This window comes from Acyrthosiphon pisum, chromosome A1 (assembly GCF_005508785.2).
Source record: "Acyrthosiphon pisum isolate AL4f chromosome A1, pea_aphid_22Mar2018_4r6ur, whole genome shotgun sequence".
Classification (NCBI taxonomy): Eukaryota; Metazoa; Arthropoda; class Insecta; order Hemiptera; family Aphididae; genus Acyrthosiphon; species Acyrthosiphon pisum.
The window spans coordinates 63,432,903-63,459,839 of record NC_042494.1 but is presented as its reverse complement, the minus strand read 5'-3'; the positions used below and the strand labels follow the sequence as shown (position 1 = coordinate 63,459,839).

The following is a 26,937-nucleotide window of genomic DNA, read 5'->3' as shown; positions in this document are numbered from 1 at the left end:
ATGTATAACGCGTTACCTAATTGGATATTGTGATATGATTAATTTGGAATTTTATTGTTGATACCTATTATAGGTAAATTTTTTTTATTTCTATAGATAAGTATACCTATACTATGTATGTCTAATAACTAGACCGACAGTTCATCTCCGCTCAGAATCGTTTTTCTCATACAGTGATATTGTATCATTGAATTCAAATTTAATACTATCCATCATACAGTGATTCACTTGTAACCTACTGTACAGCAGAGCGACATCCACTTACCCACCTTTTTTAATTTTAAATTTGATAAATGTTGTCAAAAATCAAACGTTAAATGCTTATAAAAAAAAATTGTGCTTAAGTATTTTAGATTCTTAGCGGAGCGATAAATGTATTGATTTTACAATGATGTGTGATTTTTTTTTATTTTTATTTATTTTATTTGTGTGTCTGTCATCACTAAAATATGTATAATTTGTGCAGTTTCATATTAAGCTCCGATATATGAAAGTTCCATCTTAAGTGTTGATCAAATGTGACGCCTAAATATTTGGTTTTATCAACTTTGTTTATACTTATACAACCACACTGTGAAATGGATGTACATTTTTTGTCATGCGCTTTTATACTAGACATATTGGACGATGTTTTTATTGAATTTGAAAATGTGATGCAAACAGTTTAATTATAATTTAGTGATAAATTATTAGAGAACCGTTCGATTATTTTGCTTAAGTAATTTTCTGCTATTTTAGCTACTGATTGCCATGTTTCACCTGTCACAACTAATGCTGTATCATCTGCATAAGAATAATATATACTTCCATCAAGTTTTAAGTAGGACAATTCCATAACATATATTATGTATAGTAACGGTGATAATACTGTGCCTTGCTGTACACCAGAGGTCATAGTTTTACTTTCACTTAAGATATCGTCTATTATAACTCTGTGGCGCCTGCAGTCTAAGTAAGATTTAAATAATAATAGAGCTTTTCCTTTAATGCCTATTTTATTGAGATATATTAATAATTTATTATGGCATACTGAGTCAAAAGCTTTACTCAGATCCATGAATATTCCAATCGTTTTTTTTTTGTGTCTATAGAGTGTAATATTGTTTGGGTTAAGCTTGTGATAGCATCTTCAGTACTAAAACCTTTTCTAAAACCAAATTGTGTTGGTGGAAGTAACATATTTTCTTCTAAGTAATTAGCCAATCTTAATTTGACCACTCTTTCAAATATTTTTGAAAAAGTTGTCAAGAGGCTTATAGGTCTATAATTTTCTACATTAGTCTTATTTCCTTTTTTATGTATAGGTGTTATAATTGAAAGTTTAAAGCTGTTGGGAATAACACCGTTGTGTATTATGTCATTTATTATATTGACTAGGGGCTTTAGTGCTTCATCATCAAACATTTTCACTATTTAAGTGGTAATACTATCGTTCCCCCTTTTAGAGATAATACTATGTTTTTAATTTCAATTAGATTAGTTTTTCTTATATAAAGAGATTGGTGAGATACTGTTTCATCAATGTTATCAGAAGTTAGTTCATTCAATTCATTCAAGTTCTTTGTAGTTATTTTTGCAAAGTAATTATTAAAATAGTTTTCAATTTTTTCAGGGTGTGTTTTATTTGAGTATATATTATTTTCTATATTTATTTGTAAATTATTATTTTTATTATTATAATTTTGGCCTTTTGTGGCTTCATTAATTGTTTTCAACATTTTTTTGGGATCATTATTACATTGTTTTATTTTGTTTCCATAGAAATTAAATTTTGCTTCATTAAGGATGTTGTTTAAGTTATTTCTATATTTCTTAAATTTTTCTTTTAGGGCTAAATCATATAGTTTTTTTCTTGACTGTGAGTGAAGTAAATCTCTAGTCTCGATACTGTTTAATGTACTTTTTGTAATCCAAGGTTTTATTGGGACCTTATTTGAATAGGTTGTATAAATATAACATTTTTGTATTATATCTTGTATTTTTTTGGTGTATGATTCAAGATAACTATTAATGGAGGCAGTAATAGGTGTGTTGTTCCATGTTTCATTATTTATTAATGATTTGAAATTGTTTTTGTTGAAAAATTTTCTTGTGTTACTTAAATTGTCTGTGATTTCTATTGATTTTTTTATAGTATATGGCATTATTTGAATAAAGATAGGGGAATGGTCTGTGATTGATGTTTCTAAGATTATCGCGTTATCTATGTAATATTTATCCATTTTTTTTATAAAGATATGTTATATGCTTGTTTCACTACCCTCCCAAACACGAGTCGGTGAATTTACATACGAGATAAAACCATAAGAGGTCATTAAGTCTAGGTAGTTATTAGCCAATCTATTATTATTCAGTAAATCAATGTTTATATCTCCATAGAATATTATGTTTATATTTTTGTTTTCAGTTGTTATATTATATAAAATATCTTGAAGTTGTTCTAAAAATATATTTGCGTTACCATTAGGAGATAGGTATACTGAAATAACGCAATAAGTTGAGTTGTCAGATGTGATGTTTGTTATTAAACAATTGGCTCCCGTAAACTTGATTTCTTCATATGAAAATGAGCAATCGTTTCTTATGAAATTTATAACTCCATCATTTTTTTTTTGATTGTTTACGGTATTAATTAGTTGGTAGTTATTTAAAAATATGTATTTTAAATCTAAATGCTGACTTAACCAAGATTCTGAAAGTGCGTTTATATGAATTGTATTACTAATTTCTGATATAAAACATTGTAGTTCCGTTATATGTTTTTTAATGCTACGGATATTCATATGTATTAAATTAAAAGTGTTATCGTGTTTTTGTCGTTTGTTATTTAATTTGTTTGTGTGCATTTTATCATTTTGGAATTGTTTTAATAAAAATGTATCAAAGGAAATAATATTATTGGTATTCATCATTATTTTTTGTTTTTTTTTTTTGTTTCTGTGTTGTACGACTATTAATTGATTTAGCTTTAGGATCGGAAGTATGTAATCATTACATGTATATGTATATAATGTTTTAGTCCTTTTCCAATTAGATATGAGTATATTGATAATGATAAGGCTAAAAAGAAGTTTATTCATAAATGATAAAATATTAGAGTTAATGACAAACTTTTGATTATTTAGATCATGGTATAAAGATAATAATATATTAATTTTAAATGACACGGTAGCAATCGCTATGAAGTATATAAGTATTAAAATTAAAATAGATATTATAGTGAAATTTGTGGTATCAGGGACTATAATATTATATAATAGGTAATTAAGATAAGTAATGGTTAATGACGCCGTAGTAGTCCAATTAGTTATGTGATAACAGAAGTGCATATTGTGCGTCTTAATTACAGATTTAAAACATAAATAGTATAAGATATAGAATATAAAATATACCGACATGTTGAAAATAATAATTATTAAGAGTGTGGATTTATATTCGTGCATTATATCATGTTTAAATCGGATTCCGAGTAGATTTTTCGTACCTTAGGGCTTAGAGTTTTCGTCATGTCGGATTAGAATATCTGCATTATCATTGATCCATACGAATTTGTAATTTTTTTGTTTGGCCGCTGCTCTGGTCTTACCATATAGTTGTCTTCAGTGTTAAGTGAGATTATTATTGATAAATACACGCTTATCTTTCGACCATGTCGGGTTAAAGTTGGAAAGATTAAATGTTTTATTTAGTTTGCAGTTTGCTATAATGGCTGTTTTCATACCCGGTTGTGTTAATCGAGCAATAATTTTATTTTCTCCGTTCACTGTAATAGGTACACGATAAGCTTCTTCAATTTTGATGACTGTGTTTAGTACTTGCGCTATGTTCATGGCAGTTTCTTTACATATTTCATTTGGTATTGTGGGGATGCCAATTATTTCGATAGTAGATTTAAGGCTAGATTGCTCTATGCCATCTAGCCGATATTTAAGATCAGATATTTCTTGAGTAAGTTTTATATTGTCGTTTGCGATTCTAACATTTTCTTTACGAATCTCTTTCATCTCTTCTAAGATTTTAATAACTGTTATACTAAAGTCATCAAAATGTTGACTCATGTAATTCATAGAATTCGCAAAATCCCGCAGTGAAGTTTCCGAATCCGTAGATTTAGAACTTATATTTTTTGGTTTATCCCATTTAAATTTGCATTTATTACATATCCATCTGCTACGTGTATTTTTGGATTGTTTATTGAAGGTCGCTTCAGTAATGCCTTCACATAAGTAGTGGTAATAGTTAATGCATTGCGAACAGATAATTTCATCGCTCGTTATTATTGTTTCGTTACACTTTGAGCAGTTCGAAATTATCTTGAATGATTAGAGAGCAAGGTCCATGTAACACATACTATACGCATACTATACTAATCGACTTACGCACAACCGCACGCTATGAATGCTGATACGAGACTGACATAATTGTTTAAATTTTTAGAATGTATCACGTCAAATGATCTTAACGGCAATTGCATTAACATAACAAGATGCCCAACACATTATCCATTAGAAAATCAGATACAAAATTCTTCTTTTAGCATTAATCTCAGAAACTCCATGTGTGTAAATAAGGATAATTCCACTTATTACGCTAAGGTACGCTGTCCATTGGAGAATGAACTTACCACCAACACTGAATTTTCTCAAAAGAAAATTACTCTCAATATTGATTTTACATTATCGGAAATTGACGAAATAAATTCACCAAGCAAATTGCCATCTCAAGAAACTTGTGGAAAGGAGTTTCAATTTTACCAGTATCATCCACATGAAATAACAGGAGGGATCGAAAGAAAATCTGCTAAATTAGGTATATATTTGAAAACATATTAAATTATATTTTTTTTTGACTATAGCTTTGAATTTCACAAAATACATACATAGAAAATACAAGATTTAATGAATTATAATTACAAATATAGGCGCAACAAAATATGTAGTTAATCGGCCCTGGATAGTGGCACTCGGGTATCTAACTCTTAAACGGTCTTCTAACTCTTATACTGATATGCCAAAGCCGGAATACGAGTGGAAGTGTGGCGGTTCCTTGATATCAGATAGATACGTATTAACAGCTGCTCACTGCACCATTGCAGTCGATCATGGAATGTCTTGTTTGTAAGTGTATAATGTATATGTTACCGCTTACCGGCAAAGTGTATACTATTTTATTAAGAAAATGTTGTGTTGGGGTGGGTGGGAGGAATTAAGACCTAATTATATCTAAATATATATAAATGTTCTGTTGCCCGTACGCAAATTTAGTCTTAGAACTGCGCCTGCTTGTACGTATCATTGGTTTTATAATAAACTATTTTATAATGAACTACGCCTTACCCTCGACTCTCCAGTTAGTGAAACTCTCTAAACTTAATTAAAATGTTAACTCATGGGGTACGATGGTATGCGCTTACCGATTCTACGTCCGTTACTCCTAAGTTGGAATGACACAAAGATTACATAATATACCTTGGCACTATTCAGTTTAATAAAACCTCATTGACACATAGTATGTATATCCTGGCAGTCTTCCTATATAAGATAAGAATGTAAAAACTACTGAAATAATATTCAATTCGGATTTTCAGATCAAAAACACTTTTATTAAAATGTTAATAATTATTATTTATTTTTTATATAAACGATCTATCAACGATTATATCAAATCAATTTTTACTAATCATTAATATCAAATATATTAGCTTCCAATTATTTGGTTTTTCAGGACTGTTGTGCGTTTAGGTCATTTACTTAAAATACATTGGCCTAAAGCTGCAAAACCAATAGATGTGACAATTTCACGGGTCATTAGACATAAAGAATATAACGCACAAAAACTGACCAATGATATTGCATTATTAAAATTAAACAACAGTGTTGAATTCAATCGTAAGTATTTCTTATATTTACTAATTATTTTTTCTCTAATATATTAAACTTCTTAACGCTATACCATATAATATATGTCACTGAGGGTGTCAAGACACCTATTAATTACATTATTATAGAAATAAGAAATGTTAAGTTAGAATATTCTTACTAAAAATTTCAAATACATAGAATCACCAAGTGTATTACATGCAATGAATTTTAGATTCTAAGCAAAGCGATGAATATATTGTTTTTACAATTATGCGTGTTCTTAAAAAAAATGTATTTTATTTTTGTCTGTTATAACCTTTTAGGACAGTAAATATGTTTGGATTTTCTTCAACAGCATCTTTTCTGATAGGAATGTGAATCTTGTTGATATTTAGGGTGGTCAAGAGTAAAAGAGTAAAAAAAAATATGGGAATACAGAAACTTTTACGAAAATTTGGCTCTTGGCAAAATTAAATTTGGTTTTTGGTGTAACTCTAAAACAAATGACTGTAGATGTATGACAAGTTCACTGAATGTTGATATTAGCATTTTCTCTACACCAAAAAATATTTTGATTTATTTAACCTATTTACTGACATTTTAAGTTGCCAATTTTTTTTAGATTTTTTTTCTAAAAATGTCAATTAAATATATTTGCTTACTCAAAAAGCTTGAAAAATGAATAAAAGGCTCCTATAAATTATAATATATTGTTAAAAGGCCAGTTTAAATATGTTACAAATACATGCATATAATTATATACATTATTACAGTTATAATATAAATGACCAATTATTGTTTTCTACTAAAAACTATTTAAAAATAATATTTGAGTTTCATTTATCGTTGTCAAGAGAAAAACAACAGTGTAGCTTTTAATAAATATAAATTTATTTTCGCTTCGAAAATTTGATCACTAATGAAATTCGTTGGTGTTGCGTAAAACGTGTTAAGCTACATTATATACTTCCAATAATTCTTAAGTGGTGAATGATGAGGATATTTTAAACTCTGACTATATTCGACATAATCATAATTCACACAGGGAGACAAAAATAAATCGTCAAAGAGTAAGTGTTACATTTATAAATAATATGAATATGTATTTTTTATAGACTTTGCGATGATTACAAGAATAACAACTGGTAATTTGTATTATTATTATTTATAACTATTAACTGTAAAAATGAATGATTGAATAAGTATTTAATAAATTTAGTAAACTATAGAGGAATAAAACTTATGAGTCGCACTATGAATATTTGGGAAAAGGTTATTGATTTAAGGATTAGAGGTAAGACATCGGTTTCAAAGAATTAGTTGCAAGTCGACAATAGAACCAATATTTTGTGTTAGACAAGTGATGGAAAAGTATGGAGAGAAAAAAAGGAAGTTATGTATGATTTTTATTGATCTAGAGAAGGCCTACGACAGAGTTCCTAGAAAGGTTTTGAAATGGGCATTGATGTAGAAAGGTTTGCCTAAGGCGTATGTAAATATAATTGAAGATGAAGGAATTGGGAGAGAAGGCGAAGGAAAGAAAAAGATTAAAAGTAACATCATACTGTGCAATAATAACAACATCGTTGTTATTCGCAAATTGTAAATCACGCCCTATGTGTTACAATAACCAAAGGTGGGCAACTTAATGAACATAATTAACTTAAGGTAAGTTAAGTTAAGAAGACACAATAAGTTAAAATTTAACAGTTAACAAATTATAAATTTAACTCGATAAGTTAAAAGTTAATATAGACAAAAATATTAACTTAACTCAGTTTAAAAAATGTTAATTTATTTATTTTTAATTAGTACGCAAATCACATAAAGAGTGAATGTGTCTTTCTAGTTTCTAATTTATAAATTATAAAAACAATTTTATGGAACTTTTATCATAATGTACACTGTATACCCTTTTACTTTTACTTTACTACTATTTACTAATTTAAACTATACTTATCTCAAATGAATAATTTAACAAATATATTTTTTATCGTATAGCAATTGAATGTCATAATGCGTGAAGATGAGTACATGACCTTCAATTGTCAATTTGTAATTTAAAATTATTAATTTTATTAAAAACATTTATAATTGAAACTCGCATAATATATAATTTACAACTTAATAAAATATATTAATATACACAAAATTATGTTATCAAGAAAAATAACAGAAATGTTTGTGTTTTTGTACTGGATTATTTTTATTTTATAGTATGAGTATAGTACCTATTATAGTATGTTTATATGATATAGTAATATTTACGTATAAACGAAAAATTTCAAAATGATTTTAACTTGATGGATTTTTTTAAAATCAACCGAGAAAAGCTAAGTTATTTCAATTATAAACTAGTTAAGTTTATAAGTTGATTAGAAAATAAACTAACTAGTTAAGTTAAAAAGTTTAAAAAAAATTAACTTTTTAACTAGTTAATACCCACCTTTGACAATAACAAGGTCAATACGTCACATGTATAAGGCGTACTTTTATGTGTACGTCATGCGTTAGTAAATTATTACTTATTACTACAAGCAGTGTATTAATTTTCATCTAGATCAATCTACAAACAAAATCATAAACACAACTATTTTTTTAGCTTATATTCGACCTATCTGTTTACCCATCTTATGGCATCATAGAACCAACACGTTCGTTGAATCTGAACTATTTGTTACAGGATGGGGTTCCAGAAGGTTTGGTAAGTAACCAAATAGTATATAAATATAGAAATAGAGTAGGTACATTTATAGGCATTACAACATATAATTACATTATCAATGTATATTTTATAAATTTGGGCTTAAGACTATTATATTTATTATTTAGAGGGACCAGCATCCAAGTATCTAATTGAAGTTAAACTACGCGGAGTGGACAATGTTGAATGTAAAATGCTATTTGACTTAAAGAATTTCGTTATCGATGATAGAATGTTGTGTGCTGGATCGTTAACAGGCAAACAGGACGCTTGTCAGGTGCTGATTTAAAACTTTATAATTTGTACTGTGCATTTTTAATATATTTATAATTTTAAATTTTGATTGTTATTTCAGGGAGATTCTGGATGTCCTTTAATGTGGAAAAATCGTAATCAATATTATTTAGTGGGTATTGTGTCTTTCGGATATAAATGTGGTGAACGAGGTTATCCAGGTGGATATACTAGAGTGACATCATTTATCGAATGGATCGAAGATAACATGGATTAAAGTTAAATTGTATTGATTGATGCAAATGATGCTATAGTTAAATTAAGTGAATTTAATAAAAATATTATCTAAGTATGTGTAAATAATCAGATAATAAGAAAATAAATCCGAAAACAAACGTCTACTATAATATGTAATATGTATAGGCATATAGCTATTATAAGACCGATCAGAATTTACGGCATTCAACTGTGGGGTTGTGCCAGTAAGTCTAACATCGATGTAATAGAACGCTGTCGAAAAATCGCCCACGCCTTGGAACGGAGCAAAAAAGCGCACCAAATAAAGACCTTTTTAGCTCCAAACCCTTATCTCAGGGGGGGGTCTTAGTTATTTTTTTATTAAGTGAACGTGGGTAATGTTTGAGTTGGGGGGGGGGAGGAGTATAATATGCTCGAATAAACAATATAGTCACGTATAAAAATCAGCCACACAAACATTACCCACGTTCACTTAATGAAAAAAGAACCAAGATTTTCGTGCGAATTCTGTAACACATCTTTAATTATTTATTATATATTATATAACACCTACTCCTCGAATGCCCATACTCAACTGAAAAGAGAAAAAATCTTTCCACAGCTAACGAATCTTGAAGATATTGTATGATTAAAAACCTTTAATTTATTAATGTATTTCTGTAAAAAACTAATCTGTACAACAGAAATTAATTATATCGCATATACCTATGTACTATTATATTAGGTTATAAGTTTATGACTATTATTATTCTTATTTGCAAAGTACCTACATTTGTAATGTATATGATGACAATGATATGTGTTTATATTTTTGTTAATATTATTGTTCTATGATATTATTATAATGTAAATTGTTTTTTTTACCGGTTAATGACTTCATTGTTGAAGCCATCATAAATATTTAAAAAAAACATCGACTTTATGCACTTATCATTACTTAGCAACCATTTTAAAACTAGGGAGAAGATTCTCCATACAATTTTAGTGTTAGATACCGATTTTTGATTTTAATTAAAAATGTGGCTACAATAATAGTTGCCACATTGTAAAATATATAATAATTCAAATAATTCAATACTTATTACTGTCTTGATAATTGATTTTACTTGTACAATACTGAAATGCCTCTAACGCGACCTTCTTCACCATGCAACCATTATTTTTAAGATAATATGTTGTCTTGTACTTCCATCACTAGATAGCACTGCATATTTGTTTTGAAATTTAATATTTTGATTTTTTATTGTTGTGATCCAAGACAACAACAATCATTTTGGTGTGTGGTGAATATCTTATGATTAAAAATTGATATTATATATATTGTATTCAGCTTAATAATATTATCGGTAATTAAACTATAAATTATAATTCATAACCATTGATATATAAATAATGATATTATATTTAAAAATTTGGTAAGTAGGTACCGCTCTGCTGTACATTAGTTGTCAAGCATGTCGTTGTAATGGATGTGTTATATTTGAATTGAATGATAGATCATTGTGTACGAAAAATGATTCTGAGCGAAGATGTTGTGTCAGCTTATCATACTTGTATAATTAATAAAATGTAATAGTTAAAAAAAATGAATAAAAGTCGAAAATATCTCATGGATATCAATAGCGTAATACTTACCTACGTTAAAATTTTCTTTTTGATAGCGGTAATAAAACTTTTTGGAAACCTTCTATTAAAATTTCTAATGTTATCTATGAAAACAAAAATGTTTATGAATTTCTAACTGAAAAATAATTTACAGAATTTTAAAACCTTTCTCATAGCTATAAATAGCTCATAAAGAGTCAACAATGTTTGAACATTTCATTATGTATGGAAAATTCTATTATAAATATTTGATGAATATTTCAAGAGTTATTCATTTTCGAAATACAACAAAATCTCAAAAATCGATAAAATATGTGAATTAGATAATTTACCGCTGAAAATCAATTAATATCGTAATAATTATAAGTTCAAACGCTTATAAAAAAATTAATATTCAGTATAAGTATACTTTTTTTTTTGTTACAGGTATAAAAAATAATGTTAAATCTTCTGTTAACATTTTGAATCTTAGCTATGAAACAAAATCTTATATGAATTTATAACTGAAAAATAATTTACAACATTTTAAATATGTCTCATGGCTATAAATAGCTCAAAAAGAGTCAAAGTATTTCGAAAATGTGACCATTTATGGAAAATGCTATTATAATACTACTATTCAAGGACCTACGGTTATTCATTTATGAGTTACACCAAACAAATAAAATTGATTTTTTCAAAAATTGGTTTTGCGTAAAAATTACCACTTTTACTTTTGTTTTTCTTGACACTTTCTAAAACTGCTTGGAATTTTCAATTTTGACTTTTCAAGTACTAACTAGATTCAGTTTTCTATCAGAAAAGATGGTGATCCCGAAATCGGAGCATTATTCCTACCCAAAATGTTGATACAGACAGAAAAAAACACATCATTGTAAAATCAGTACATTCTGTTGCTCCGTTCAGAATCTAAAATTTCAATTAATTATAGTTCAATATATTAGGTATGCTAAATCCAAATTTGACAATATTTTAGTGTGAATCAAATACAAAAATCAAATAAATCAGAATCGTCATTTGGTTTTTTAAATATTATTTATAAGTTTATCTTTCTTTTTTGGAGTTATCGTCATAAAGTATAATTAAGTACAAGTACAATACCCACTGTAGTGGTTAAAAAATGCTGAAATTATTTATTATATTATAATAATATTATACAGTAGAGCCTCTATGAAACGATTTTTTTTTTCTTATACCTTGTTGTTTTATTTAAGTTGTGTTTGAGCCTCGAGGTATATTTTATTTGTATTCCTCTTGAGATTCGAGTAATCGAGACTCTACTGTACCTATTTAATATGCATACAGGTAAGTATAACACATTTTTTTAAACAATATGTTGATGAATTTTTATGGAAAACATATTTTATATTAAAACGTTGAAGTATAATTGCATAAATTTAATTTATAATAATTACCAAATCAGTAAGGAAGCTTTATAGATTACAGTTATAACTTATTATAGTTCATCAATTGCTATCAGTATCGTCCAGTGGTTGAAATTCGACCAGAAAAACCATATTATATTATTTTTGTGATTTATTTATACATTTAAAATGAGCATAAAAATGTATTGTATATAAAAATTAAAATTGAATTGATTTCAGTTCAAAATAGAAATATTTTTTTAATATTTTGGCATGCTTACACAATGCACCTATCTTTATCCAAATCAACAAGTTGGTTGAGATAGCGCTTTCATTTCTAATACCTTTTATTTACATTTTAAATATTTTGTAACATTTCAGACAAACTATTAAATCTGAATTTAATGTAGAATTTAATTTAAATCAATTTATATTGTATAGCTTGAAAAAATATATTTCAATTATTTTAAACGTATTCTTATTAATATAAATGAAAAAATAAAAATGTATTATTTTCTATTGACTGCTTTGAATAAGAAAAAATGTCATTCAAACATAATTTAAAATAAATGTGAGTCTTACAATATTATTTTAATGTTAATGTTTTCTTTTTGCAATTGTATATTTGCATTATGCAAAATCAAATATATTATAAACTGTTTTTTTACCATCTCTCTTAGATAGGTACTATTAGGAATTATAAAAAAATATGTTACTTGGTACTATAGTTTGTACTCATATAATTTTCATGGATATTTTTATTGTAATTCAGGCAATATCTGATTAAGTATTACAAAGACTTATTTTCTCATTTTTTATAATGTTTAAGAGCGTAGGTACTTTTTTAAAATGTTTATGATACCTACTCAGTAATCGGTGTATGCTTAAAACAAATGAAAAACCTCTTGTATCTCCTAAGATATTGTCAGATAATAGACGATAAGAGAATCACTCTTTACTATAGGTTTGTTCTTTATTACTTAATTAAACAAAATAGTATAATATAAAAGTGTCTACTTATTTATAATAAATAAATATTTCTGTTTGCACTCTAAGATTATATTTTTTTTCAATACCGAGATAAAATTTACTGTAGATACCTACATTATGTACGTTTAAAGAAAATCGTTGAACATTATATGAAATATCCAGGAAATCAATAACGTTACGCTGCAGTGACAAAGAAAAAAGCCAGTCGAATAAGAAACAGTTCTTTGATGACTGCAGAGTGCAGGTGGTCTCTACCGATACTTTATTGAAGAGCTTGAAAGTTTAGAATTGAAACATATGACGTAGTACGTACCTACCTATTGACGAAACCGTTTAAAACTGCAACAAGATAAAAACAAATTAAAGGTTATAAATTCGATTTTTATGATTTTTTTTTATTCATTTTAAAATGCAAGATACCTACGAGCAAAAATTATAGCTACCTACCTATTATAATTTAACTAGGTAGGTATCCGTAGTATAAATGTAGAAATTGAGACGAATCCCAAATTGTCACACCCGACACTAATTTCTTTTAGAAATCCGTTTGTCGTAATATATGGTCGGTGCATCATAATGAAATTACAAAATAAGTTTTCAAACACCGTTATAACATAAATAAAATTTAGTCAGGTACCTACCAATCTAAAAACAAAAAATGTCCACCTTCTCAACAGTAAACACAAATCTTTGTGCTGGTACATAATATGTTGTTAAGCAGCCATACGGTGTGCTTATTTAAAAGCACAATGATTAACCCATTATCATGCTTAGAGTAAGTAGGTACCTTATAATCCTTAGGTATAGGATTATTAGAATCTTATATTAACTAGATAATAATGCCAGATTTCATAAAAAAAATACTGAACCACTAAAAATGTGATGAACCTATATATACCTAGGTAGTGGAGATCTAAAGATAACGTCTTAAACACGATGATTCATTATCATGGTCCGTTATTGGTCGATTACCTATTTACGATTACCTTTTATGTTTTACGTTTTAGTGAATAGTTAAATCAATCGATTTTTCATGGGACCGGGAATAAGAATCGAAATTTACTCTTACGGGTAGCCGATACAAGCCTATTCTATTTTCCCCGGAATGTCTACACACTATTCAACACTTAATATTAAGCACGTAAAACAATCCAAGAATGGCCACGCGAAAACGTGGAACAAATACCTAATAACGGGACGTGTGGATAGCGGCGGCGAGGGGTGTACCTATATGGTTGCCGTTCACGTTTAACCCGACTACTACGTCAAAGTTACGATGGATCACCATTGAAAATTTCGTGTCTGATGGTGATGAATTTGACAACACACGTTGTAGGTATACGTATAATACGTACCTACGTTGTGACGTTTATAATATATAAGTAAACATGACGTAGGTTGATCACCCTGACCCCGCCCATGTGGAATTATAAAACTTATAAAATATCGCTCCACATCAGCCTCGCCCTTAAGAAAAATTGCAGCGTTTCCATTTTTTATCCATACCATGATTTAGGACTCAATTTTAATGAATTTCTACGACAATTTTTAAAATTTGTATTACCTTGCCACCGTGTTGATGTATTGGGGTTAGAAATGTTTATGATTTAGATCTGCCTATATCATTTGCATATTATACATCATAGATGTAGTAAAATATAGCAGAGTGTGGTATACAAATATGTTTCAAAGTACAGAGAATTTAAATATAAGTTTTATTTTGGATATTTTCGCATATTTTAAAATGATTTGTTATGTTGATGCTTATTTAATGATTATTCATTCATGGGTAATAAATAATAATTGATTATAATGTAAAACATTGTATAGGTAGAAAAATATTGCACACCAACCTAATCACTGATCAGTGATCTACGATCGAAAACATGTGGGTAGTTGTGTAAGTTGGTTTATTAAAAATGCTTTGCTTATTACCATAGAAACGAATAAAAAATAATATTATTAATTCAACTTACCGACTATAATAAATAATAACAATATAAAATATCCAGACTGCTAAACCGTCTCCACTAGGAATCGTTTTTCTTATACAATGATATTATATCATTTAATTCAAGTTTAATACAATCTATTATACATTGACATTGACCCACTTGTACCTACTATACAGTAGAGCGACATCCACTTATTCGTTTATTAACGAATATGTTTAGGTTTTTGGGGGCATATATATGAGTGAATATTTTAATGTTTTTTAGGGCTATAAGTCCCAAACCCTGGTTATTGCAGAAAAAAATGGACGGGGCCGCCAAATGGCGAACGGCCTACGACTTCGTTTACTTAGCTGTCATTCACAATCGTATTTTCAACAACATTTTGTTTTGCAAATATTTAGTACGAGATTCGTATTTCAACTCATCTGCCCTTATTCGGAATTTTGTGATGTTTGTTCACCCGAAAAACCGATTTACAATAATTGTTTTACAAATTCGAGGAAATATGCAAGTCCTAAATGCATAACATACCTAAAACTATTATAATATTATTCGCGAAACCAAAAAAAAAACGAAAATGACATTAACAACCGCAACGCCTGCACACCGCGAAACCTCACAAACTTTCAATTTAATTGTTTAATCGTTGTGCGTGTATATAGGTACATACTAAATATTATATGTGTATATTATATACTAATTGTGATTAAATTACCTGTCGTTCGGATTTAATTAAAAACGAAAAGGGTGACCCGACTATTGTTGTAGTGAAAATCCAAACAAAAGCGACAGTGGAAATCATTTGGCGCACTGTATATTTCGCAGAATTATGTTTTTATTTTTAATGTATTTTCAGCGGGGAAAACATTCACATAATTCGGTAGGTATCTACTGTGGGCAGAAACCGATTTGGAGACCCAATCCAGACCCGAAACATCACGATATTATACTATTATATACCCAGCAACCCTCCAAAATACAGTAAAAAGTATTTCGCGTATCTGCACTCTAATATTACAATGTCATATTGTAATATAATAATACTGATTGTTTAAAACAAGCACCCCCCTCAAAATATACCATAATTTAATTTGTTAAAATTATTTTTCCTTCCCCTGCACAGGCACCTACCTACATACTATTAGGTATTATTATTATTATTAGCAGTATACATATATTATTATACGTATACCCAGTATCCACTCTACCATACCCATATACATAATGTTATGTTATGACCTATACTAAAGTATTATAATAATATCATACCTGTGCATTCAGACGTAAACTTGGTGAGAGGGAGACCATTCCCTCAAAAAATTAAACAAGGAAATGTATTTTGTATATTAATATTAGAAAAATATAATTGAAAAGGGATTTTAGACTCGTAGAAGTTTAATTTTATTTAGAAAAATATATATTATTTTAAATGATTAGGAGGTACCTAACTATATAGAAAATAAATAATAATCTATTAGGTTTAAATATTTTGTTGATTGCGTGAATGCAATTAAAAAAGTAATTATCTGATCTACAATTCGATGATAGCAGCGAGATAAAATTAAATAATATCAAAACTTCAGTGGGTAACTTAATGTAGACTGTAGTCACAATAAAAAAGTCAAAATATTAAAAAAAAAAAAACACAATAATTGGCTGAGAAAGACTTTGTAACATCACTATTTTATTCATTTCAAAAAATAGTTTTTAAATTATTGACAGGTTTAATGCCAACAAAATACAAACAGGAAAAAGACTCCAATAATTAATATAAATATTTAATTTTGATATTAATAATTGGAAGGTTATATTATTATATTTTATTTATTATTTAATAATCAATTAAATAAATATTATTAATAATATAATCATAATATTTAATTATTTATTGATTTGTTTATTTAGTATGTTATGGATTCCATAAATAAATTGCACACTGCAGTATAAATAGGTATTCTATAAAATATAAATTATATAATATAAAGTAGGTAGTAGGCAGAATGTATTGACAAGAAATAGCCCCATCCCATTAAGTTGTTTAGTACCGTTTTTGATATTTTAAACATTTAGCGTAGGTTATGTTATGTGTAGTTATTATACCACGTTACCACAGATCAAAAATATCTAACCGTGGTTTAATCTACATAAAATGACCCACTCCTCCCATAAAAATTGACTGCACGCGCACTGTACGCAGACCAATATTTTTATACGACACAATGATTTTTTGAACTTATTGAATATTATAATAAAAACCAATGACGGTAGGGTATTTGAGACTAACTCGAAAATTAGTTCGGAAATTACCATACAATAAAGGCGTATGTCAATGTCAATATATTTCCAACGGGACAAAGTAATTGCGTTTATTTTTGTATTATTATTGAGCGGACAGGTTTTTTCTTTGTGCACAGAACATTTAGTAGTCACTTTTAATGAACCTAACCTACTTTAAATAAGACAAAAAATAAAGTTACATAAATATTAAAAATTTAAATAACTCGGGATTAGAAAGCGCCAATACTAATAATATTCTTTCATCAGGCTCGCCGAAGGAATATTTCTACTAACATTATAACCTATTGTTATTCGTTAATAAGGGATCCGATTTTGCTTAGCTGATGCCTTCTATATTAAGTTGAAGAATATAGAGCTTTAGCCGTCTTATCAGACCTTAGCCGTTGCCCGGGGTGTAGGTACTACGTGGAAGCGCTCTAATGGGACACACTCCCGTATCTAAAAGTATCTAAAAGAACCTATACTGACAAGCCTCCTGCATGGAAACAATCTTCCCAGGAAAGAATGGACTACCCTAAATCGCATCCGCACAGGACATGGTAGATGTGGATACCTGATGCACAAATGGAACGCAGTGTCAACCCCAGAATGCGAATGCAGCAACCCATACCAGACCATATCACATATACTAACCGAATGTCCCATCAGGAAATTTAACAGTGAACCCGAAGATATGTTCAACGCTTCTCCAGAAGCTATTGAATGGATTCAAAATCTTGACATTAAATTATAGGCGTCTGCCAAAATTTATAGTCACATACATTGTTGTTATTGTTATAGTAATGCACATTCTCATTGTTACACTTATTGTCTTGCTGATATAGCCTTTATTAATGTTCTATTCTATTAATTGTTATAATTATCATAAATATTATTACTTGTTTTCTGTTTTTGCTATATGAATAAATAATAATTATTCGGCAACCTTTTTGATGTCAGGGGCCAAAAAATAAATATAAAATTTTTCAATTTGAAGAAACCTTTTATTTTATTTTAAACAAATATGTATAATCATATCAAATTTAATTTCATAACAGTTAGGTTTATTAATTTAATAAGTTATCAAACAAACAAACAACATTTTAATCCGTAGTTTCCAGTCCATATGGTGGTTTTTATACAAATTATAAATTTTACTCGCGAGCCACATAAAATTACAATGAGGGCCGCGGGTAGCTGATTCTTGCGTTATTAAACCGTTCGCAGACTCATTTCCGTATGTATTATACTATATATTTTATAAGACATAATGAATATTATAGAGTTTGTCACGAGCGTCTCGTTAAACTGTGAAATATTATGTCCCGGCCTTTCGTCATCAATTCATGGTACGTATATAATATATATGTACATTATAGTTAGCAACTTCTAGGTAACCTACTTCTCGTATTAACCGAGTTGTGTGCTCATAACATGTATAATGTATATAATATTTTAATAGGATTTAGGTAATAATATAAGTAATGTTTTCTTGGTCAAAATTAACTGGTTAATTTCTCGCATATATACATCATTTTTAAACATCGATTGACTAATATATTAATTAATAAAATATATAATTAATTTTTATAAAATAATTTATCACTATAATACGTGTTTATATTTCTGACGTACGAATGCATTTTAATATTTTATTGTTATGTATTGATACCATATACAAATAGTAGGTAAGTATACGTCTTCTCTATTAAGCACAATAATTAATGGCGGAAGTAAAAAATACATTTATCTCGTTCCTGGTTTTTATAATATATTGTAAACCGTACAGGGGCGTGCCGGAAATGTTATTTTAAGAGGATTGAAAGCGAGTGATTTATTTAGGGGATTTGAATAGGCAATGTGATGCTTATACGCGTTACGTAGTGTGTTTGTGTGAACTGAAATAAATATTATCATTAGTGTGTGTAGATGCGTTTGGACTCCATCGTACAGAGGCTTGGCAACGTCCGAGTTTGGACGGTTGTGGTTTTAAACTTGAGTAGGTACTCAATTACTCAACACTAGCCACTACCGATATAGGTTATGCCCAACAAAATAATTAAAAAAAAATAATACCTAATAATAATGATTAGAAAAAACCAAAAAAGCTTTTATTTTGTTTTAAAATATCTAAAATATCTAAAATATCATCTAAAATATTATAATTAATAATAAATTATAAGACATGTCATTGAAACAAATAATATAATTTTTAGGATTTACCGTCCACCCAATCCACGTCACTCTATATTATAATATTCGACACGTCGTGAAAACGACCCTGTGACCGATGCCACATGATAAACAAATTGATAAGACGTATACAGTCGAATAAGTGTAATATTGTGCAGTAAACTGATTTAACCGTGACAAATATACAGTGCCTTGCAATAATTGTGTATCATCTCGTTGTAGGGGGTGACACAATAATCGCGACGATAATGACAACAACATAAAATATAGTCATGAAAGAGCTCATAATATACCAATTGTAAGTGTTTTTTGTGTTAAACTATATAGTAATGTTGGTAAGTTCATTTATTTATTACTATGCCATATTGGGTAAAATACTATTGAAAAGTAGTACAATTACGTTACTATCGTTACATTAAATATTTTTATTTAAATTACATTCGCGTTCGCCGCCATTATTTTGATCATGTTACGTTACTGTTTCATTTAAAAAGTAGGGTGTTACAAACAATGGTACTTTTTTAAAAAATGTTTAAAAAACAGTCCATAATGACTAATAAGTAGGTACCTATAGTAATAACTACTACTAAGTTAGACTAATGTGATACAATATTATATGTTATAGTGTTATACTATTACATAAATTATAAAATGTATATCAGTAGGTATATAGGTATAAGTGTACATAACATTGATATTTGATATTAACATTGTTAATGAATAAATGTTATAGGTACCTACATAAACCAAATGTATAAGTATTAATTCCTGGGATCTTTAACAATATTGTTGATTATTATCTAAAACTTTCAAGTTTCAAATCGTAAAATAATTTAATTTAATTTTAATTTTACTTGAATATTCTTGCCCCTTGATTTTCTCATACATTATAAATTATACATTACTTTGATAATGTGGACAATAACACATTACCCCATAGAAATTACTTTTAAAAAGTAATTTCATTACAGTCAATTGCGTTAATTTAAATAAAATATAATGAAATTACTACATCATCACTGCAAAAGTATTTTCGTTACAGTAATTATTTTAAATTTGGGTTACATATTACTACCCAAAACTGATGTTTATAATAATAGTATCTAACTATTTTATATAAAGTTAAATAAATAACATGAAAGTATTTTACATTTTAGCAATTTTACTTATTGGTACCTAAGTAGGTATATAATATGTAATTGTGGTAATTAATAATTATTTACAAAAATCGAATTCGTATAATATTAGATACAGTAGTATGTATCCTGTATGTATCTAGTATATATTTTAGTACCTTAAATTACATGAAGAGGTAAAAAAATGAAGAATATACGTGGTGCTCCATATGTCGTATCTGTAAGATAAATTTTTTTTTTAAAGACGTTTTGGAAAATATTTCTTTTAAATAGTTAAGTACTTATAAGTCGTTACAAAACCACATTTTTTCTATTTTAGATTCTGAGCGGAGCGAGGAAGCTATTGTTTTTACAATGGTGTTTATTTTTTATTTTATTTATTTTTTCTTTTTATATCCTGCATACAAAATTTCTTCCAGAAGGAGTGTTTGTGTATTTCAACATATAGTACCTTATCTTTTAGCAAATTGGATCAAGATGGTACTTTAGAGAGGTCATTTTCGATTTTCTCAATAGTTATTTAATGCCACGGGAAAAACCACCGGAAAATTACGAAAAAAACGCTAAAAATGGGATTTTAATTTCTAACGCTTTGTTTATCACCATAGAAACGAATAAAAAATTATAATATTTTAATATTAATTCAACTTACATGATAAAATGAATAATAATAAAATATAAAAAATCCAGACTGACAAACCGTCTCCGCTCAGAATCGTTTTTCTTATACAATGATATTATAACATTGAATTCAAGTCTAATACAACCATTATACAATGACCCACTTGTAATCTACAGCAGAGTGACATCCACTTACCTGCTTTTTATGTTTATCATTTTCAAGTATTTACTGTTTTAATAGACATTATACATTTGCAATTTCAAATTTCAAAGCATAATATTATTCGGTGTATTCTGATCTATAAAAATCGATCTTTCCGACAAGTAATTTATTAGTAAAGTTATAACTTATAAGTATTTAAAGTTTTGATGAGCTAAGTAGTGCACCAAGATTTTGCGGGTTACCACTGTACAACTCCACATAACTCATATAAATGTTAATTATTACTTAAATCTCATAAAACAATCGTCCAAAATTTGACTATTATAATCAAGGCCGTATCTGAGGGAGCCCGAAACCTAAATTCAATAAAATTACGATATTCATGTCTTAGACCCCCCCCAAAAAAAAAAAAAAAAATTGTTGGATACGCCCTTCATTATAATAATATGACGTATTGAAGTATTCCAAAATATTTTGCTTTGGAACTAAGAAATAAAAATGCACATTGTCGTTAAAAATTAATACAATTAACAAAGTATAACGATAAAAAATAGCATATAAAATATGTATTTAAAAAAAAAATATTTTTTCAAAAATGTCGATAGTTTTTGAAATAATAAACGCTTTACGTTAAGCACATCACCCGATTTATGTTCTTATTTTATTTTTACTAAACACTGTATGTATTTTGTATCTCGTGTTTATGGGTAAAAAATAAATGCATTGTTGATGCTTTTTTAAATATCTTAAGCCCGTCTACGACAACGTATCATGTACACCTCAATGATTTTGTGTTCGCTGCGTTGTCGTCGTTGTCTTTAGCACGACCATTTCTTCGTTTTACTCCTTCAGAAACATCTGTACTTACCTATATTTAGTTATCGATATTATTACATTGTGGCACGATGTATATTATATTGTTATCGACGGAGTTTGCTAGCAATCTAAATGGATTAGCTGCTAACTGTGATCTACTATGCCAATCAGTTCAACAGCTGTACGCCATTATTGGAGTCACCTAGTCCCAAACAAGGTTACTCAGAGGCCGGAGTAGGCTGGAGTAGGTAGGTGTACTGTGCGTTGGCTTAATTTATGTCGAAATTTTGTGGCCGACGGTTTTACCAAAAGGAATATAACGAACAGGCGTTAGACGCTTGCGACTGAACTTGTGAGAGTAGAAAACGATGGTACCGATAAAAGCCACTTGGGCATAATGGGAAATTATTATGGTTGCTGTATTCGATGGTCTTTGGTGTTCGCTTCGTGTTGTCGACTTTGGAGTAGTTTTTTCGTTTGATAAAAGCTAATATCGAGCTTTACAGGAGAAATTGAACGTACATAAGGTCCTATATATATATTTGTACACTAACGTGTAACTAGGTGTTAAATCATGGCAAAGGGTGCCATAGCGGAACGGGAAAACTTTATTAATCCAAAAGTTGTGTTGCGCATATGAAAGCAATTGAATATGTTTAGGCCTTTTCGAAATCGAAAATGGAGTTGTCTACTACTTTTATTGCTTAGTATACAAATGGTATACTTCCGCAATCACGATAAATTATGGACTTTTCGATGGTTTTCTTCACGACACGAGAGACGAAATTCAACGATTCAAAAATTTCCCTTTTCAATTGTTTTCGCAATTTTATTTTGATCAAACATTAGGTAACACATCAACGCAATAATGTTATCGGTAAACTATACTATGGTACATTTCTGGGGCCGAGGGCCCACCACTAGTGATTCTAGATACTTAACTATATATTATTATGGACTGACCTTAATATTTTTCCGTCATAATTTTTTTTTCACATATTATAAATAAAAGTATATAAATGTTGAGAATGCAAACTGACTTAAAATACGACGAGCTGCACACTTCAAGCCGACAGCGACCACAGGAACAATATTGACGACGTTGGTAATTATTATTTTCAGCCTAACTCTCGCTTATTGGATACAATTATGTCATTATATTATCATGGTAGGTATAGGGAGCTGGTACTCGTTTATTCAGAAATATTCTAAAATATTTTTGGAAGAATTGTATATTATCAAAAAGCAATAATTATAAAAATAATAACAATAGCGACGGTCATAGTATTAATTAAATGGTAATTATTACATATTATATTAACTTTTTATAATAATCGTACATAGCGGTACTGTATACGACGGTATTGTGGTGAAATAAAATACGTCGTTACAGTTAAAATAATTATTTTATATATTATTATTATTATATACGTAGGTACGATCCTCATGTATACGAGATATTACTTTAATATTATAATGAGTCTGACAAAGAAATACAATAATAACACAATAGGTAGGTGATAGTACAAATGGATGGATAATAAAATATTAAAATAACGTAAGCATGACGTGTTTGTGTGTGTGTGCTAGGTGGTTTATACCCGCGCATGTGTGTGTGTGTGTGTGTGTGTAGGTGTGTATGTGTGTGTGCGGTGTACGTGTGTGGGCGGCTTTGCTGAGGAAAAAAAATTAAATAAATTGACGAATTTTCTTGCAAACGGTACATTATCCTCGTCGATGTCTGCACGTGCTGCTTGCCGATGTATACCTATATATATATATATATATATGTAAACATTTTTTTTATATATATTTCACAGTGATGTAGTTGATTAGGACGTGTGTGTAGTTAAGCAAGACGGATGCCTTTGCTGTTGGGGCATTCGGTTTCCATTTTCACCGTGAGTTCTGTAACACAAAAATTAATACATAAGCGCGCGCAAATAAAAAAAATAATAAATAAAACGCATAATCCACGTGGACTTACGAGTTAGTTCGTATACCTATCTAATATAATAATATCGTAACACGCAGTAAGTTCTGGTCAAATTATTATGTATGTATGTATAATATGTATAGGTACGTCGAAACATTATAATATTATTTCGGGCATAGTAATAATAATAATAATATCGTCTATCGATCATTGCGGCGACGGTGGATTTATCGTTGGTCGCTATACATTGTAATATAATATAATGTTATACGTAAGGTATAATACGAGTATACTGGATGTAGATACGGTTTATAAACATTTATATTATACTGAAGTTTTGAGGTGCACCTAAACGTTTACGCCCCAAGCGTATTTCATAATTTATTCGCGGTTATGTATATCGAATAGCCAACAATATAATATACGGTTAAGCTATATTGCGCGTTGCTCTAAAAACTTTCCATCCCAAAACGTTTTGTCGTGCTGTAGCATCTAGGGGTTTTTCCTTTCAGATTTATTTCTCGGCTCGCCAATTTATTTGCACTAAAAAATATTAGCTCAATCTCTGAGATTTCAATGGATTTTGAACTATACACTCACACAATAAGTTCCCTACAACCCAAATTGTCGAAGAATTATTTTACGATTCAATTGGACATCACGTGACTCGGAGAATGTCGTAAACAGTTAAAAAAAATTGATTTTTTGTTTTTTGATTTGTCTACTCCAACCACACGTAGTTTATATCTGTCGATCTGCGTATAAAATTATTTTATATAACAGTCCATTTATATATATAAATAGAATTACGATACGGGTTCATAAGTCGTCGTGCTTAAACCACATTTTGTGGTTAAGCAATTAAAATGTTTTGTCAAGTTGTTATATAAGACCAATACAGATTAAATTATTATCGACGTTGAAAGATCTAGGAACTTGAAAATTTATATTGTATAAAATATGATAATATTTAAATGAAAAAATAATACACTTGTGTTTAAAATTTAAAATTGCAATGTAATAATAATTGTATATGAATTGGTCTGTGGAAGCTATTGTGGTTTACATGCTGTAGCGGTATGAATTTTGTTTGATTCGTCTGTGAACTCGTTTTTCGTTAGAAACACTGATTCAAAAGTTTCATATAACCACTCTATTAGAAATTTGACACATGCGCTACATTTAGTCATTTGCGAAATTTCTCAGTGTAGACAGTGTAGTTTGTGAGAAACTTACAACACGAGCAGTAGAATTTCCGTCAAAATCATGTTTTGTAGTACAAAGTGGATTTCAGTTGCTCTGTCTCACTATTGCAACGAATGCATGACGACTGCAGTTTCCGCATTATGATATGTTAATATTATTACAGGCAGGTACCTGTTATAATATAGTTTTCGTTCTAAATTTGAAATTAAGTATTCGAAACTATTAAATCGCCGAGTATCTAGTCGAGGGCATATGCTCTATATTCGATATATTATTGTGGGTATCTAAAAGTTATTTCAATTTACATAAAAGTAAATTTAAAAAAAAATGGTTTTTAAAATTTATACTATTTTGGAGTTTATGGAGATTTCTCAAACTAATTACGTAATATACTGGTAAATCGTTTAATCTTAACGAATACATTTATAAGTATGACACATAGTCAAAATATTCCTATTTTGGGCTATTAAGCATACCAACTGATATTTTTATTCAAATATATTTTAATTACGCCTTTATAAAATAATTGTTTAAATATTGACATATTGTAAAGTTGTATTGCATATTTCGTGTACAACTAGTATTTATCATTTAATGGTATATGCACCTACTGTGTTACTATTTAATTTTTTTATTCGAGAATATAATATCAATATTGTTTTCTAGTGTTTTAAAACAATGAATACCTCTCACAATGTAGATTGCTATTGTTTAAAAATCGATGTATACATAATGGACTTGCTCAGTATGTACAAACACTATATTGAAATATATTATTTTGTTTGTCTTTCATGTAGTTTTATTTTTTAAATTTTCAGAATTCTATGTGGAATGAAGGAGTAATTGGCTTTAGAACGATGTGTGAATTTTTCAAGGAAACAAATTTTAGACTGTGTTCCCGTTTTTCAATTTCATTGTATACGTATATAATAATCATAACAATAACAACAACAACAATAATAATAATAATAATAATAGAAAATAAATAAAGTAAACAATGTAAAAACAAATTTCGTTACGATCAAGTGCTTAGCTTTTTTAAGAAAAAAATTACATTTATAAATAAAACGTTAAATATTTTTAAGTGATTAAAAAGTTGTTTGAAAATTGTTATGTTTGATTTTATTATGATATCTAGACGTTAATAATTTTGATCATCAATGTTATCCCAATCAAAATTGTAAGGTTGAAAATATTGGTGATACTGAATTATAATTTTTAACAGGTTGAAAATTCATCATATTCGTAAAATAGTGTAAGATAGGTGAATTAATTTTAATCCTATTTAATTAAAAATAAATAAATAAGCTTATGGGTGTTATAATGACTTTTATGAGTTAAACTTGAGTAGCTCCCGTAATATTACGTCAGTTATAAATTATGATGAATCTTATATCTTACTTAATTTGGGTACGCACTTATCAATTTTTAAAATTCTTCTAACTTTGTATAAAGGCAATAAAATTAAAATTGAGACAATAATTATTGTGGAAACAATCTAAAAAATCCAGATCACTTTTGTCATTGCCATCCGAGTTAATAATAGTAAATATTTTAATTTTTCTATACTATAAAATTTAATATAATATCATATTATGGGCTCTCATTGTTTCATACA

At 28.5% G+C, this 26,937-nt stretch overlaps 3 protein-coding genes across 8 annotated transcripts in view; 1 reads left to right on the top strand and 2 right to left on the bottom strand.

Annotated features, from left to right (window-relative positions):
* The window catches only part of LOC100573323 (venom protease), a 13,288-nt gene extending 3,754 nt beyond the window's left edge, over positions 1 to 9,534 (top strand). For 3 of the 6 annotated variants that reach the window (XM_016802219.2, XM_016802218.2, XM_016802217.2), the window contains exons 3-8: positions 4,438 to 4,809; positions 4,922 to 5,117; positions 5,725 to 5,888; positions 8,464 to 8,565; positions 8,694 to 8,842; positions 8,921 to 9,534. In XM_016802219.2, coding sequence (XP_016657708.1) covers positions 4,438 to 4,809; positions 4,922 to 5,117; positions 5,725 to 5,888; positions 8,464 to 8,565; positions 8,694 to 8,842; positions 8,921 to 9,076 — 1,139 coding nt within the window. In that variant the 3' untranslated portion in view covers positions 9,077 to 9,534. Of the gene's footprint in view, positions 1 to 738; positions 953 to 3,834; positions 3,949 to 4,437; positions 4,810 to 4,921; positions 5,118 to 5,724; positions 5,889 to 8,463; positions 8,566 to 8,693; positions 8,843 to 8,920 lie in introns of those variants that run through there. The other 3 variants (XR_001679023.2, XM_016802222.2, XM_016802221.2) reach the window with 3 other exon arrangements.
* LOC115033741 lies at positions 3,281 to 4,430 on the bottom strand. Its single transcript, XM_029487370.1, has 2 exons — positions 4,249 to 4,430; positions 3,281 to 4,152 (listed from the first exon to the last, which is right to left on the bottom strand). The coding sequence occupies exon 2, from the start codon at positions 4,065 to 4,067 to the stop codon at positions 3,606 to 3,608; it is 462 nt and encodes a 153-aa protein (XP_029343230.1). The 5' UTR covers positions 4,068 to 4,152; positions 4,249 to 4,430; the 3' UTR covers positions 3,281 to 3,605.
* Positions 9,535 to 23,393: 13,859 nt separating the features above from the next.
* LOC100302430 (kazal-type proteinase inhibitor) overlaps positions 23,394 to 26,937 on the bottom strand; it is a 36,419-nt gene continuing 32,875 nt past the window's right edge. The window contains 1 exon segment of the mRNA NM_001163101.1: positions 23,394 to 24,085. Within this exon segment, the coding sequence (NP_001156573.1) occupies positions 24,027 to 24,085 (59 nt within the window). The 3' untranslated portion in view covers positions 23,394 to 24,026.